Below are 14,290 nucleotides of genomic sequence, written 5' to 3'. Positions count from 1 at the left end.
ATTAAATTTTATTCATTCATACATTGTGCAACAGGAGTTTTTTCATTTGAAAACATGAAAGATAACTCGAAGGCCACAAATCATCTTCATTACTCCAGCCTTTGCCACATCCACTCAGAACAGGGTGGAAACATGAACTCAGTATTTACTGCTGTGCAGTACATTAGTGTGCCACAGAGTCCAGCTGCTGCACTGATTCAGTTATTCTTTCAGCTATTGTAGTTTATGTGCCAAGCATTCAAAAATATCTGAATGAGTGCAAACAGAGACCATAAATGTGCCTCGCTGTAAAAAGGGGACCAGAGCACCCATGGCTCTGCATTTAAAGATTAAGGCATGGTCAAGTTAACAGCATGGTCAAGGATGCATCATTTGTGAAGGATGCTTTCCTATTATTCATTTCACTACAATAGAAAAAACAAATTCCCTTTGAAGAAGCAAACGTATTGTACAACAGAAACTGAAAAACTCATTTCTTTTACAGGGAGAATTCAAAATATTTAAGTAGAATCTGGAATGTTCCTGTTAAATATACAGGATAGCACTAAGATATGAGTTCCTTCTGCACATGGTACCACCACAAGTGCTTGTGTGCAGATTTTCAATTCAAGCAGATATATTTTTTTTTTTCCTTCACTTCCATATGTTGCACCAATAAGGCTGTGAAAGACTACAGAGATGCAGCGGATAATGTTAAGACTCTTGCTGATTAAAAACAAAAAAATTCATCAAAGTATTCACATGAAAAACTGCTTGTTTGCTCGTGTGCATTTCCCTTTAAGAGGGCTGAGCAGGCAGGCACTGACATTTCTGAGTCTGAAAACTGAGCTTACACACTACACTGCAAGCTGATTGAAAATTGGCTTCAATCATCAACTCAAGCGATTAAGAGTAGATTATTCCCAAAAGGCTCTACCTGAAGCCTACATGTGTGCTTTTATGGTTATGAATGCAGTAGGAACATTAAGCACCACATCATGGTCAGTTTTCTTCTATGAGGCTCAAGTCCAAATCTGTACAGTCTCTTTCAAAAAGAACCTTTCCAACAGCTAAAACAGTCCTTTCTCCCTCTTCCTCCTCCTCTTCACTTTCACTCAGCGGGCCGATGCTAGTCCTTCCCAGGAATTCAGCAGGCGAGAAGGCCAAGCGCTGCTCTGACTGAGACACAGGAAAGATGCCCCCACTTGCTCCACCCACCAGGCTGTCATAGTTACTCATCTGTACAGGAGAAGGGGAAAAAACAAAAACAAAAATCATACACAGAAATAAGAAAAATCTGCAGATGAAGATGGGAGGGGCTAAATAAAATCTAGATTAACTTCTGTTAAGGTTCTACCATTATGAAGAACAAAGAACACAGAAGATGGGACAGGGAGAATTTAAGTATGATTTAAACATATGAAACAACCATCATTGAAAACTGGAAACCTGAGAAATTAGGATAGCGTGTGACAAAACCAGCAATGCCCATCATTATAAACATTGTTTCCTAATGTGGAGCATGGACGTGGCAGCATCATGGGTTGGGAAAGCTTCTCTTTACTAGAAAGGGATAATAGAAAGGGCCTTTATAGAGGCAGCAATGTGGTTCAGGGTAATTGAGGTACTTTAACATATCAGATGTGATCAAGTAAAGTGTGCAAAAAGACTGGGCTCCTTCTGTAGAGGGCAGGCTCAGACTGGGAACGATTTTCGGCCCTGGCATTTTTTTCATAATTCAAAGTCAAAGTCCTACATGTTTCTATTACTTATTTTGTACTGTAGTGTGTTGGAAAAGGTTTAATCAAGCAAATTGCCAAAACAGCATAGTCAACAACAAAAGGTTTTTTTTTTACCCAATATCAGACCCATATCCAATGATTTCTAATCAGAAGATCCCCAATTAAAACAGTTCCAAACACATTCTTAACTTGTATAACAACCAGACTTTAATTTAAAATAAAGTGGTGGAAAAAAATCACAGACTTCTTGTGAAACAAGACAAAACAGAATTGTAATGTTTGCAGACAACAGTGGTTTGCATCCAGCTTCAGAAACTGAAAGCTCTGCTCCTTTTGTGAATAGGAGAAAATCCGATTGGACTGACAGCAGCTGGACATCAAGTTTTGACTTTGACCAGGTCATAATAACTATTCTACTTTGCTATAAACCATTCTAGAGTTGCTCTGGCTATAGGAAAAAGTAATTGTGCAGCTGGAAGGGAATGCTTCACCCCTGAAAAAATGAAAAAACTTTTTGCCATCATTACCTGCAACCCCCCCCCAAATAAAAAGGAGTGCCATGCTCCTTGTTCAGTTTAGGTGAATAATCATGTCATTACTCTTTGCCTTTTATAGCCACATTTTATTTAGGGGCATCAGAGGTAGAGGCTGGATACAAACATCACGTCTTAAATTCATTATGAAAGAAAACACTTTACAATTAAACTGCTTTGGTCCATTATGACAAAAAAAAAATCAAATTAAAGTTTGTGAAAAAAAATGACCTAAAACGTATGTGGAATCTTTCAGATCCAAATAGATTTTCTCACCTGTGTCATTTTGCTGAAGTCCAGCCCTGGCCTGGAGCAAGGCGGAATATCTGGGTCGTGGCGCCGCTTCAACCGCGGTTTGCGCATGTCACAGGGTTGCGAGTGGCATCGTGGCAGGGCAGGGTGCAGGTCCCGCCTAGAGCAGGACGGTGTACTGCAGGCTGAGGTGGGCGAGGGACACAGGGTCGGATACTCTGGGCCTGAAAAGCTATGTGCTGTAAAAGGAGCTTGGGAAGGCTGGGCGTGCATGGACGTCACCGAGGCGATTTGAATGTGCACAGGAGAAAGGGAGAAGCGACGGTGAAGGACAGAATTGGAAACCAGGGGAGCTGGTGAGGAGGAGCAAGAGGAAGGAGTAGCAAGGGAAGCAGAGCAAGCACCTTTCAGTGTATCACAGGGATCCCATGGGAAGCCGCATGACAAAGAGGAGTCAGAAGACAAGGCTAAACTAAAGAAGTTAGGGCTAGAGGACGAGTGTAAAGAGGAGGAGGTGAAGGAAGAACTGGGACCACAAAGCAGAGAACTGGCTCCAGAGCCGGAACCTGATGCTCCCCCGCTGTGGCAGCCCCGTTTAACTGGAGTCCAGACTTTTGATGCGCTTGGGTGCCAAGTGGAGCGACACTGGGACAGATCCTCTGGCACAGACAGCGAGCGGCAGTGGCGTTTCGGAGGTGGTGGAGGGGAACTCTGGAGCGAAAGCTTTGGTTCCTGCAGTGGCTCTCCAGAGCGGGAACGAGGCCAAGGTTCACACGTTTCAGCCAAAACATGTGCCTTGGATGACTGCTGCGAGGCTGAGCTGGTGTCTAAGAGTCAAACAAATACAACTAAGATTTTCATCACGATTAAAGTTTCCCTTTCCAAATTCTTCCATCTTACCTTGTGTTGATTTCCCAGCACTCCAAGAAACGGTGGGACTCGAGCCCACTGCAGGCAGAGACTATTAAAAAATGCAAAAATTTACTTTCAAAGCTCAAATGCACAGCTAAATGATGTCAAAGGTCAAGTGAGTTTATCATTATTACAACACTTACCACACTGGCATTGAATGTGAAAGCCTTGTGATAAGGTTCCTCTAAACTCTGCTTACGGAGCTGCTCCGTGATAAGTGTAACCATAATTGCAGTCCAAGGAGACGCATGAAGACGGTAGATCCACCGAGAGTGGTGAAATTTCTATTTTCTTCCCCTGTCAGAACTCTGGCGTGGTCTGTGGTGTCCCTCCACACCTCAACCAGCCAGACTGCCCAGCCCTCCAGCTATAGCATCCTCATGTCTGTGCCAGCTGAAGGGACAGAATAATGAAAACTCAAAGGTGAGACAGAGCAGAGATCATTAAACAGACCTGTTACAATGCAGAGAACAGTCAATTAAACAGTATCTTACAAAGCAACAGCTTGAGGAACAGAATGCATGAGTGCTGAGAGCATACTTCTGCATGAAAACTAAGCAGGGATCTGTGAGCTGCGTCATTCACTTCGTACATGAAAGGGAGAAGTTCAGGTTCACAAAGACAGAGAGCACACGGGGACGTAAGGAGGCCCTGAACAAAGGAGGACTTCACATTCCATTAAAACTAAAGAGTGCACACCCATTAAAACAAAAACAACACAAAAAAAAACAACAAAAAAACAAGAAACTCAGAATAGTGATATTTTAGAACAGGTACAAAGTTAAAAACTAACGTAAAGGCCAGACATGTTAGTTTGGATCCAATCAACTAAAGTTCCTTCCCAGAACTCTGGGTGCTGCAGAGAAAGGAAGGGGGCAGGGAAAACTAAAAAGGAGAGGATGGAGGGGGAAGTCTGTGGAAAATGAATGGGACAGGGGTTTGAAATAAGCCACAGGATCTCAGCAAGGCAGAGGAGTAAAACCACATTGACCAGGTTGTATGGGTGCAATAAAAAAAAAAAAGAAAAGAAGAAGACCACAAGGGATCGTACATCCTATCTGGTGGCTCATTCTTTCTATATCACATTTCAGCACAAGTCGTTGTGACTCACTTTTCCTCTTTTCCTAAAGATTAACCCACATTGGCTGAAGAAGGAACATTACACAAATCTTTAAACTACTTCTCAAACTGAAACTAAACAAAAGACCATATAACTGTTAAATGGAAATGAAGCATGCCCTTGTAGTGTTAACACTAGTGTTGAGGAGTGCAAAGGCTAAAGTACATATAATACCAAAACCAATGCCAACAGAATGAACAGTTACAGCATAAATGCTATAAACTAAACCATAATCAGAAGAAAAATAAACTTAAAACATTCTCAGGGCACATTGAAACTTAACAAGTGTTGGTTTTTAGATGTGGCCTCCAAAGCCTGCCATCTCATGACAACACTGGTTGCTACATTGCTAGCCTAGTTCCACATGCCACACAAGTCAAAGAGTGGCACACCAAACCTCATCAAGTAGCAACAGCCCTGAAAGACCAAAACCAAAGCAAAGACAGTGGTGTCAGCAATCATTTGCTAATTTAAAGCTAGCACATTAAATAATTATAAAGAGTATATGCACAATAAAATAACATGTCCTCAAAATTATAGTTGTTTCGTGGAAATGTATAGGAAAAATAAAATAGACATTTAACCTAAACGTCATTTAGAGTGTTGAACAAAATCTAAAGCTAGGAGCGTTTTAACATGGTGGCGCAGGTCGCTTATTTTTTAATAAAAAATAAATACAATCGATAGCTGAAATTGATCTGAAACATCAACTGCATTAAATATTTTATCCAGATAGATTTTTATGGTTAAATCAATCTAATGCAGAAGCTAGTAGGCAAGCTAGCTTCGTAACACGATGCAGCCCGTGAGACATCAAGTTATTAGCCGGTTACGTTAGCAAGCTGATATGATAAGTGTGCCAATTTAAAACACTGGCATTTATTCTTTCAGTTCCCCTCTTAATTTCTGACCGACAACCGTTCACTTGGAAGCACCATTTGTAAGGCTGTGAAAATATGCCACTCCTGAATTTATCGGCTCATATCACAGTCACGCAGCCATCCTGAAAGCTAGCACGCTACAGCTGACATGATGCGTTACCTGCTTTCTGTGGTTCCTTAGCAACCGAAACTCACACGGCCGAGAGAGCTACAGAGGCTATATAGCTTTTGGGCAATACCAACGCAGCCATATGTATGAAAGCAATTTCCCACTAAAAGGACTTTAAGCCTGCAAATAAAGATAAACGATTCGCATATTTGTTTTAGTTTATGTTAGGTTAGATATATTAAACTCTAAACATATTTGGTATTGCACGTAACAATAATATTCACACGTATTACCCCCTTACATCCACACAGTTATACCGTTCCACTTAAAGGCACAGTACATTTTCAAAACCCTACCGCAAATGTTTTCGTTTTCATGTATAATACTGGAAAGTAATATCGAAAAATATTACTAAATATAAATATTGAAAAGTTGTTTTTATAGGTCTACTTCCATTTGGAAGTAAAAGCAAAAGTCTGTCAAAACAGGGTAAACTTAAATCGCCAGGCTGGGATTTGCGCATGCGTGGAGGATGTTTTCACGTTGCTCAAGAAAAAGGTTCTGGATCTTTTGCAAAACAGGTTAATTTACATAACAACCGACAGTCTTTGGTAATATAAACCCCTCATTGGTTTAATATTTTTCTTGAGCGTTTTCATCTGACGAACCAAGATAAGATATGGCAGAGGAAAGATTTAAGAAAGCGGAAACACTCGAAATGAGAAAGAGGTTAATTGGGTAGGTAAAATCAGAGTTCTTTTATTATTTATTGTTGGTTATTTGTTTTCTCTTGTAGGCCACTGAGCTGACCCCTATCTTGTTTAATCACAGCCAGTCGTTGAGGCTGTTTTATTCGGACGATCCTGTGAAGATAGTCAAAGCAAGAGGACAATATCTGTTTGACGAAAATGGAAAACGTTTTCTGGATTGCATCAGTAACGTTCAACATGGTAAAGTTTTACACTACCAATAACCGATCCTTTATATAGATTATATGCAATACTGTCACCCGGTGGCAGGAAGTCTTTCCACTGTTTTTACCTGTTGTTAAAGCTTTCTAGCCAAAGTATTCATATAGTTTTTACAAACTTTTTTTCTAAGGAGTCATCCACAGCACAAATGTTAGATGATAAAAACACGATTCATAGTTTCCAATCATCCCCTCCCTACATTGCAGAAAGCTTTAATTTTCCATTTTTGGGCCTGTGTTAACCAGATCTAATATCTGGACATCTGTTATTGCCCAGTTATAGCAGAATAGCTTGAAATTTAGGAATATTGGAGAAATATTGTTATTATAATATCGTATGTACTTCTTGAGGAGGATGAGGAGAGCCCACCTGCCCCCACCCATCCTCACCACCTTCTACAGAAGCACCATAGAGAGCGTTCTGACCAGCTGTCTCACTGTGTGGTATGGAGGCTGCAGCGCCTCAGACAGGAAGAAGGTGAGGAGGGTGGTGAGAACAGCAGAGAGGATCATGAGGGCTCCTCTTCCCTCCATTAAAGACTTTTCATCCCAGCGCTGCGTGTCCCGAGCCCATAACATCATCAATGACCCCTCATAAACCCACCATTGACCGTTCTCCCTGCTGCCCTCTGAGAAGAGACATCGAAGCATCTAATGCTCGTCCAGCAGATTCCAGATGTTTCTTCCCCACTGCCATTAGACTGCTGAATGTTGTATAAAATTAGCTTATAAAAAAAAAAATCCTGAATGTTGGAACTGTAACTAATATACAGTCGTATGTTTACATTTATCACTGCTGCTTACCTTTATCAAGGCTGCACTTTAAAAATTAAAATGTCTTGAGACCTGTACTGAACCAAATTTCTTATGTTTACACTCTGTGTACAAAGTCACAAATAAAGTCTGTCTAAGTCTAAGAATATTGGATGATCAGTTTATTACATCCTTTTTTATTCCCAATGATTTCACTTACCACTTAGATGACTTTTATAGTCATTTTGTATATGCAGAGTTTATACAAAACAAAATTTCATTTAGTACAGCTTTTCAGACAGTAGATAAATATTTCTATTCCATAAAGTGCAGCAGTGATCAAATGTAAACAGTGTGGGAGAAAAAAAATAAACATGTTGTAAACAACACATTGAATGGGAAGTTCAGAGTATTTATATATATATATATGGTGCAATATGCAGTGTTTGTGTGTTTTAAGCAGGAACTTCCAAATTATTGTAAGTGGTTTGGTGTTATTAGTGGGATGCAGAGTCTGTGACATGACAGTTCAACAGTCTGATGGCGGTGGGGAAGAACCTGTTGCAGAACCTGCTGGTCCTGCATCGAATGCTGCAAAGCCTCTTCACAGAGGGTAGCAGAGATTCTCCACTGGATTTAGATCCAAAAACTTGACATTGCCACTGAAACACATGATTAAGCTTTAACCTAACCCATCCCCCAAAGCACCGACTCCATATTTAGGGCCATTGTAACCACTGGAAGGTTAACCTCACCCAGAATCTCTAGCAGGTTTTTCTTCAGAATTGCACTGTATTTATGAAGCTATATCATACACTCTGACCAGTTTCATAGTTCCCACCCTAAAAAAAAGCAAAATAAACATGGATCTCCATAACTTAAAGGGGAACGCCATTTTTTTTTACATTGTGCCCTTGATTTTACGTTATTACATCATACTACTCACCCATATGAGTTTTGTGTCATTTGGAGCTGTTCTGAAGATATTCCGTTAGGTTACATCCAAGTAACGTCTTCCTATTTAGTTTGAAGACACAAACTACTGTAAACTGTTCAGAATTTATTCTTTATGGTATGCTAGCATTTATAACATGTAGGCGAATCACTGTCCCCCAGACATCCGCAGTTTTATATATTTTTTAAAAACAAAGCGGCGCGTGTATGATGTCATCCGACGTTATAACATTTTATGATATAATAACATAAAATCAAGGGCCCAATATTAAAAAAAACGGCGTTCCCCTTTAATGTTACCATCCTATGTTTCACTCTGGTACTCTGTATGGGTTGGTAGATCCTGTTTATAGAAAACTTACCCAATTGAAAACATGATTGTTTTATCTCCTAACTAGGTGAATTTAAAATGCAAGTAGATGCACTGGATGTTAATAAGGGGAATCAAAATAAAAGGGGATTAAGTTTAAGATTTTTTTTTTCTTACAAATAATTTCATTAACCCTCTACATTACAATTATGTACACATGAAATTCAGTTATTAAATCCTAGTTGATGTTAATGAAAAATATTTTATTTTGTAATATAAATAGTTTGCAAAACGCTGTTCTTCCTGCAGTGGGACATTGCCATCCAGATATAACAAAGGCTGCTGCAGCCCAAATGGACCTCCTGAATGCAAATTCCCGGTTCCTCCATGACAACATCGTCCTTTATGCAGACCGACTGGCTGCCACCCTGCCTGAGAAACTGTCGGTGTTCTATTTTGTCAACTCTGGGTAAGAAATCTGGATCTGAAGCTTCACAAGACCACACCTGAGAAGGAACATTTTAAGTGATCACTCTCTCTTCTTTGAAAGCTCAGAGGCCAACGATCTTGCCCTCCGCCTTGCAGAGCAGTACACCCAGCATGAGGATGTTATAGTGCTTGACCAGTAAGAATCTAAATACATGAGCAACACATTAAATTAAAAAAATATATTTTCTCATTTATACATTCCTTTCACACCAGTGCATACCACGGGCATCTTAAGTCTCTCATCGACATCAGTCCTTACAAGTTCCGAAAACTGACAGGACAGAAAGAATGGGTTCATGTTGTGTGTAAATATATGAAACTTAGAGCATGCAAATTTAGAAACAACAAAATATTTGAGTCCTGCCTGTCTGAGAGATCGCAATATGTCCTCACAGGCACCCTTACCTGACACTTACAGAGGAATATACAGAGAAGAGCATCCCAATCCAGGTCAAGCTTATGCTGATACAGTAAAAGACTTGATAGAGGAGATCAGCAGAAAAGGTCGAAAGGTACATTTAATCCATCATTTTATAAGATTAATTCACCCAAACTTTACCTGCTACAGTTAACAACAGAAGTCGATGACATTTTTTGCGATATTCATTATTCGCTCTCCCTTAGATTGCAGCCTTCTTTGCTGAATCAATGCCCAGTGTTGGTGGACAAATCATCTTGCCCCAAGGATACTCGTCTAAAGTCGCAGAGTCAGTACTGATCTATTAGCTACGTTTCTTTGCCACTGCTTGCATAGGGTGACGTTGTCGTTTCTACTTTCCACAGATATGTGCGATCAGCTGGTGGAGTGTTTGTCGCAGATGAAGTTCAGACAGGATTTGGGCGCACAGGGACTCACTTCTGGGCTTTCCAGCTTCAGGGAGAGGATTTCTGTCCGGATATCGTTACCATGGGCAAACCGATGGGTAACGGACATCCTTTGGCCTGTGTTGCAACCACTGTGGAGATAGCTGCAGCCTTCACTGCTAATGGAGTGGAGTACTTCAATACGGTAACTGTACAGCAATTTTATAGAGAAGGCCAGCATAACTAAGCACATACTTGTTTTAAAATTAGAGGCATTTTTACTGTTCTCCTAACAGAAAAACCTTCTTGTTATCACATTTTTATTCCTATGTGGATTAACTTTTACGTTTCTCTAACTAAATTCAGTTCGGGGGTAATCCAGTGTCGTGTGCGATCGGTCTGGCAGTTCTGGACGTGATAGAGAAGGAAGATCTAAGAGGAAATGCCGTCAGGGTGGGAACTCATCTGAAAGATTTGCTGAAGAAACTCCAAACAAGACACGAAATAATCGGAGATGTCCGGTAAGAGTCCGTTTTCTCAGATTTTCTCATATGAGCAGGTCAGGTATTAACCTATCTGCATTTATGATACTCTGATGTCCAGGCTTGGACTGGTAATCTGTGACACCGGGCATTTGCCCGGTGGGACGGTCCTAACTTCAGCGTGCGAGGGCCGGCCCTCCTTAAATCATACCGGCACCCTAAGCACCTACCTGTGACAGTAAATAATAAGTAATACAATGTTAACTACCTAAAAGCCTTCCTTTTCATGCACATCCTTGTGACGGTTGGCATTTTCTATTTCTTCACACAAACTCCTTGCAAAATAACTAACTTATAATAAAACTAAAATGCTTTCTTTAAACGAAAATACAATGTTCTTTTTTTAGTTGGCGAATTTATGTTCAATATTTTGCAAAAATACATTGCGGTGCATTATGGGGTTTCGCATCTAAAGGCTAACGTTTCCCCATCTTACGTGCATTGTTGCCAGGTTGGGATGTTTCCCAAACTGGCAGTTTAGGATTGCTAAAAAAAATGTTTTTCTTTAGATTTATGGCCTCAGAGATCAATAGAATTTGGTTCAAATTGGGCGAGGTTTCGTATATACAGGCGGTTTTTGGACATTTTTTGGGCTGGAAACCGTGAGTCAGTGATATCTGGCAACCCTGCTGGACGTTACAGAGCAGGGGGGTTCCATAAGTGGGCCGATGTAGATGGAAAAATGGCAGGGCCGAAAATCGTTCCCAGTCCGAGCCTGCTGATGTCCTTTCTATGCTCGACTGGTCAAGCCTTCATTGCAGCATTTCCTTAATTAGTGAAACATCCACTTTTTATTCATTCTGGTCAAACGTAAGTGGAACTAAGTAAGTGTTAGAAAGGAGAACAACTATGGCTAGTAAGTTTCACAAGAAATGTTTTGCATCTAGTATCTTGAAAATGATAAACAAAACTCTAGACCTTAATTTGATGATTTTTTTTTTTTTATTTGCTTGAATAATTCATAAAAAGGGTTTACTCATTTTTATATTGATATATGATAAGTCAGTTTTCATTTAAACGGAAAAGTTTAAAATGGCACATAGACACATTGTTTCTCACATTTATACATGCAGTATCCATAAACTTTGTTAGTTCCTAAAAATCTTTATTTTAGAAACAGAAATCTGAAAAACCTGGCATGTATTTGCATTCAGAGGCCTGCTTTAATACTTTGTTCGATTATCTTTTCTTAAACCTTAATGTGCTGTATTCATCCATCCAGAGAAAATTCCATCCATTATTTTTTCTCCCTGTTGAAAATAAAAGCAGCTCTGCAGCAGCCTGTTACCAACTTGTACCACCTTATAATTGTCTGTTCAGGTTAGTTTCGCATGCAGGTCAATGATTACATTGACCAGAGAACTTTATTCATTATAACAGTTTAGCAATCTTGCCAAGTTTCCATAGCAGATTACATAATTACAATCAGTTACATAAAAATTGACTCTAATTTACTGATTAGGGAATCAGTACAGAATTTGAAACCCATCATTTTGAGGCCTGTGGATACTATTGCTTTGCTACGGAGCCCCTAAAGGGCCATGGAGGGGAAAAAAAGAACTTTTGCGAGATTCCGCAATAGTTTTGCGAGATCTTGCAAAAGTATTGCAAGATATAGCAAAAGTTTATTTTTTCCCTCCATGTCCCTTTAGGGGCTCCGTACTTTGCAGCAAAATGGTCCATTTGTTCAAATTCTGACCTGGGAGTTTCTATCTGGGGTTTGCCCAGCATATATGTAGGGTCTCTCTGGGGACCCATAGTACAAGAACACCTTTTATAGGTCAGTATGTCCTCTGAATTACTGTTGGCAGTGTGATTCAGTGTCTCAGCGATGGACTGTAGACGTGTCCATGCTGTACCACAGCTTTTGTCCGGAGCTCTGGAGGATAAGTAGGTATAAATAATGGATGAATCAGTTTCCTTCCACTTCAAAACAATGCACTACTTTGTGTTGGTCTATCAATTTAAATCCCAATAAACTACATTAAAGTCTGTGACAATAGTTAGATTGAGATCCTACATTTCTTTGTAAGACAATGTCAGTATAAAGGACAAATCTGAATGTGTCATTTGAATAATTTATTTCTAAATATCTAATTCCAATGGGAATCTCAAAATGTCAACATTATGCCTAAAAAACCCATTTTTGTCTCGTTTGAACAAAAATGTACTATAATGTTTCTGGTTTTTTGCCCACAGAGGGGTCGGTCTGTTTGTGGGACTGGAGCTGGTTACAGACAGGCAAAGCAAAACCCCTGCAACCAAAACTGCAGCACAGGTGGTAAAAAGGTAATTCTGCTGTGTCCTATTTTCCTGATGTGTATCACCTTACTTAAAAGATGATACAAGGAGAGCTACACCGAGTTTAACAATGGCGCATAGTGAATAGGCAAATCATTTTACATCAGAGGTGGATTAAGTTTCTACACTAGGATTCTAATGACACTAAATTAAGGGTGTTTCACGTTTAAGATGTGCGTCATAGCTGCTAAATTTTCTCTAACAATGACAACGATTCATGAACATCAACCAGTTTTTAAGCAGGAACGTACAAATTATTGGAAGTTTATTACCAAGAACTGATTTAAGCTTCCTTTTAATTTTCTGGTGCCTTCCTTACTCTAGATTAAAGGAAGAGGATCAAATCTGCGTCAGCACTGATGGCCCCTGGGAAAACATCCTCAAGTTTAAGCCTCCCATGTGCTTCAGTATGGAAGACGCACAACTAGTTGTTCAGTGCATTGATCGGATCCTGACGGGTTTGTAGCACAAACTCAGCCTATGCCAGTGGTAATAATGTCATGTAAACAACTCATTTATAACACATTAACTGCATGATACATTGCACCAGATTTAACAAACTTCTCGTGTTGATCAATATTACAAAAAAATAATCTAGAATCAGTCTGATTAGGGTAGTGTTGGCCTTGCGGTTACAGCAGTGGGCTTGTGCTCCGAGAAGTTTGCAAGTACCCTGTTCGATCCCTACAGTGTCCACTCTGGGTCCCTGAGCGCCACACAATGGCAGCCCACTGCTGCCCAAGGGATGAGTTAATTGCAGAGGTTTCCAATGTGAGATCAATAAAGTTAAATTATCAATTAGTATTAATTTACAAAGAAGAATGGACCCAAATTTAATTATTAGGAAGTTTAAAGCTTGCAGCCAACTATTAAGGCTCAAAGAGAGGAATACAGCCCACTGCTCCCCAAGGTCTGGGTTAATTGCAATGGTAAATTTCTCCAGTATGAAATCAGTTTTAATTCTCAAAAGGCTGTTTCAGTAGTTCATAAAGAAACTTGACTTATTTCAAGTCTGCCCATTTGGGATGAATATAGCTAATAGAGAAAAGCCCAAAATATATGATCACCAAAAAAATTATCTGCATCGAGTCCCCAGTAGGGACACTTTGAATGACGGCATCAATGCAGTGTACCATAGTAGTTTTTCTTTTTTAAATCTAAATAAACCTCGTTTCAAACTGAGATCATACTTTTCTTCTTTGCAGACATGAAGGCCGACAATCTCAAACTGGAAAATGAAGACATTTAAAGGTTTGTCAAACCTGTAGAAAACCTTTAATAGCATTCAACATTGTCAGATGAGACATTCATGAAGTTGTTCAGAGGTAGATTTCCACATATAAGGCTGCTGTCAATCAGACACACTCGCAGTTCATTTCAGATGTTACTAAATGTGGATCAAAGCCCAAAGGAAATACAATGGGAAGAATTTGAGTGTTTAATACTGTTGAAGCTACGTTCTGATGGTAAAAGCTATTTTGTTTCAGGTCCTCAGCATCTTTACGTGGTGGCGATCTGGCAGAACGTCGGTCTTTCCTCCAAGAGCTTGCAAAAGAATCATTTACCCTTTTCTTGAGGACTTTAAAAATGTAGACTAAAAAAGGAAATAAAGAGCTTATAATCTAAACATTGCCTTTTC

The 14,290-nt window shown here is 39.8% G+C and overlaps 2 protein-coding genes across 3 annotated transcripts; one reads left to right on the top strand and one right to left on the bottom strand.

The window, feature by feature from the left end:
• Positions 1-5,607, bottom strand: LOC107101434 (protein FAM53C-like). Of its 2 annotated transcripts, XM_015400356.1 has the most exons (5): positions 5,580-5,607; positions 3,562-3,811; positions 3,407-3,467; positions 2,531-3,333; positions 1-1,218 (listed from the first exon to the last, which is right to left on the bottom strand). In XM_015400356.1, exons 2-5 carry the CDS (start codon positions 3,643-3,645, stop codon positions 982-984), a joined length of 1,185 nt encoding a protein of 394 aa, XP_015255842.1. In that variant the 5' UTR covers positions 3,646-3,811; positions 5,580-5,607; the 3' UTR covers positions 1-981. The 2 variants fall into 2 exon arrangements, with proteins under 2 accessions (XP_015255842.1, XP_015255851.1); XM_015400365.1 differs by lacking the exon at positions 5,580-5,607 and having other exon boundaries at positions 3,562-4,097.
• A 388-nt stretch (positions 5,608-5,995) lies between these two features.
• On the top strand, positions 5,996-13,121 carry LOC107101873 (5-phosphohydroxy-L-lysine phospho-lyase-like). The gene is made up of 11 exons (XM_015400955.1): positions 5,996-6,266; positions 6,360-6,478; positions 8,825-8,984; positions 9,066-9,140; positions 9,218-9,305; positions 9,400-9,516; positions 9,629-9,711; positions 9,788-10,013; positions 10,175-10,329; positions 12,550-12,639; positions 12,976-13,121. Exons 1-11 carry the CDS (start codon positions 6,208-6,210, stop codon positions 13,115-13,117), a joined length of 1,314 nt encoding a protein of 437 aa, XP_015256441.1. The 5' UTR covers positions 5,996-6,207; the 3' UTR covers positions 13,118-13,121.
• Positions 13,122-14,290: the final 1,169 nt, after the last annotated feature.

The sequence above is a fragment of the Cyprinodon variegatus genome, unplaced genomic scaffold (genome assembly GCF_000732505.1).
Source record: "Cyprinodon variegatus isolate N-32 unplaced genomic scaffold, C_variegatus-1.0 Scaffold31, whole genome shotgun sequence".
Taxonomy (NCBI): Eukaryota; Metazoa; Chordata; class Actinopteri; order Cyprinodontiformes; family Cyprinodontidae; genus Cyprinodon; species Cyprinodon variegatus.
Note: the sequence above shows the minus strand (reverse complement) of the source record. Positions and strands in the feature narration are given on the sequence as shown.

Bases quoted from the DNA above. Each gene is read 5' to 3' on its own strand.
- LOC107101434 (XM_015400356.1), bottom strand. From the start codon at position 3,645: ATGGTTACACTTATCACGGAGCAGCTCCGTAAGCAGAGTTTAGAGGAA. The intron at 3,468-3,561 runs GTAAGTGTTGTA...ATTTTTTAATAG, and splicing joins TCACATTCAATGCCAGTGTG to TCTCTGCCTGCAGTGGGCTC. The intron at 1,219-2,530 runs GTGAGAAAATCT...TCTCCTGTACAG, and splicing joins ACTTCAGCAAAATGACACAG to ATGAGTAACTATGACAGCCT.
- LOC107101873 (XM_015400955.1), top strand. From the start codon at position 6,208: ATGGCAGAGGAAAGATTTAAGAAAGCGGAAACACTCGAAATGAGAAAG. The intron at 6,267-6,359 runs GTAGGTAAAATC...GTTTAATCACAG, and splicing joins ATGAGAAAGAGGTTAATTGG to CCAGTCGTTGAGGCTGTTTT. The intron at 9,141-9,217 runs GTAAGAATCTAA...CTTTCACACCAG, and splicing joins GATGTTATAGTGCTTGACCA to TGCATACCACGGGCATCTTA.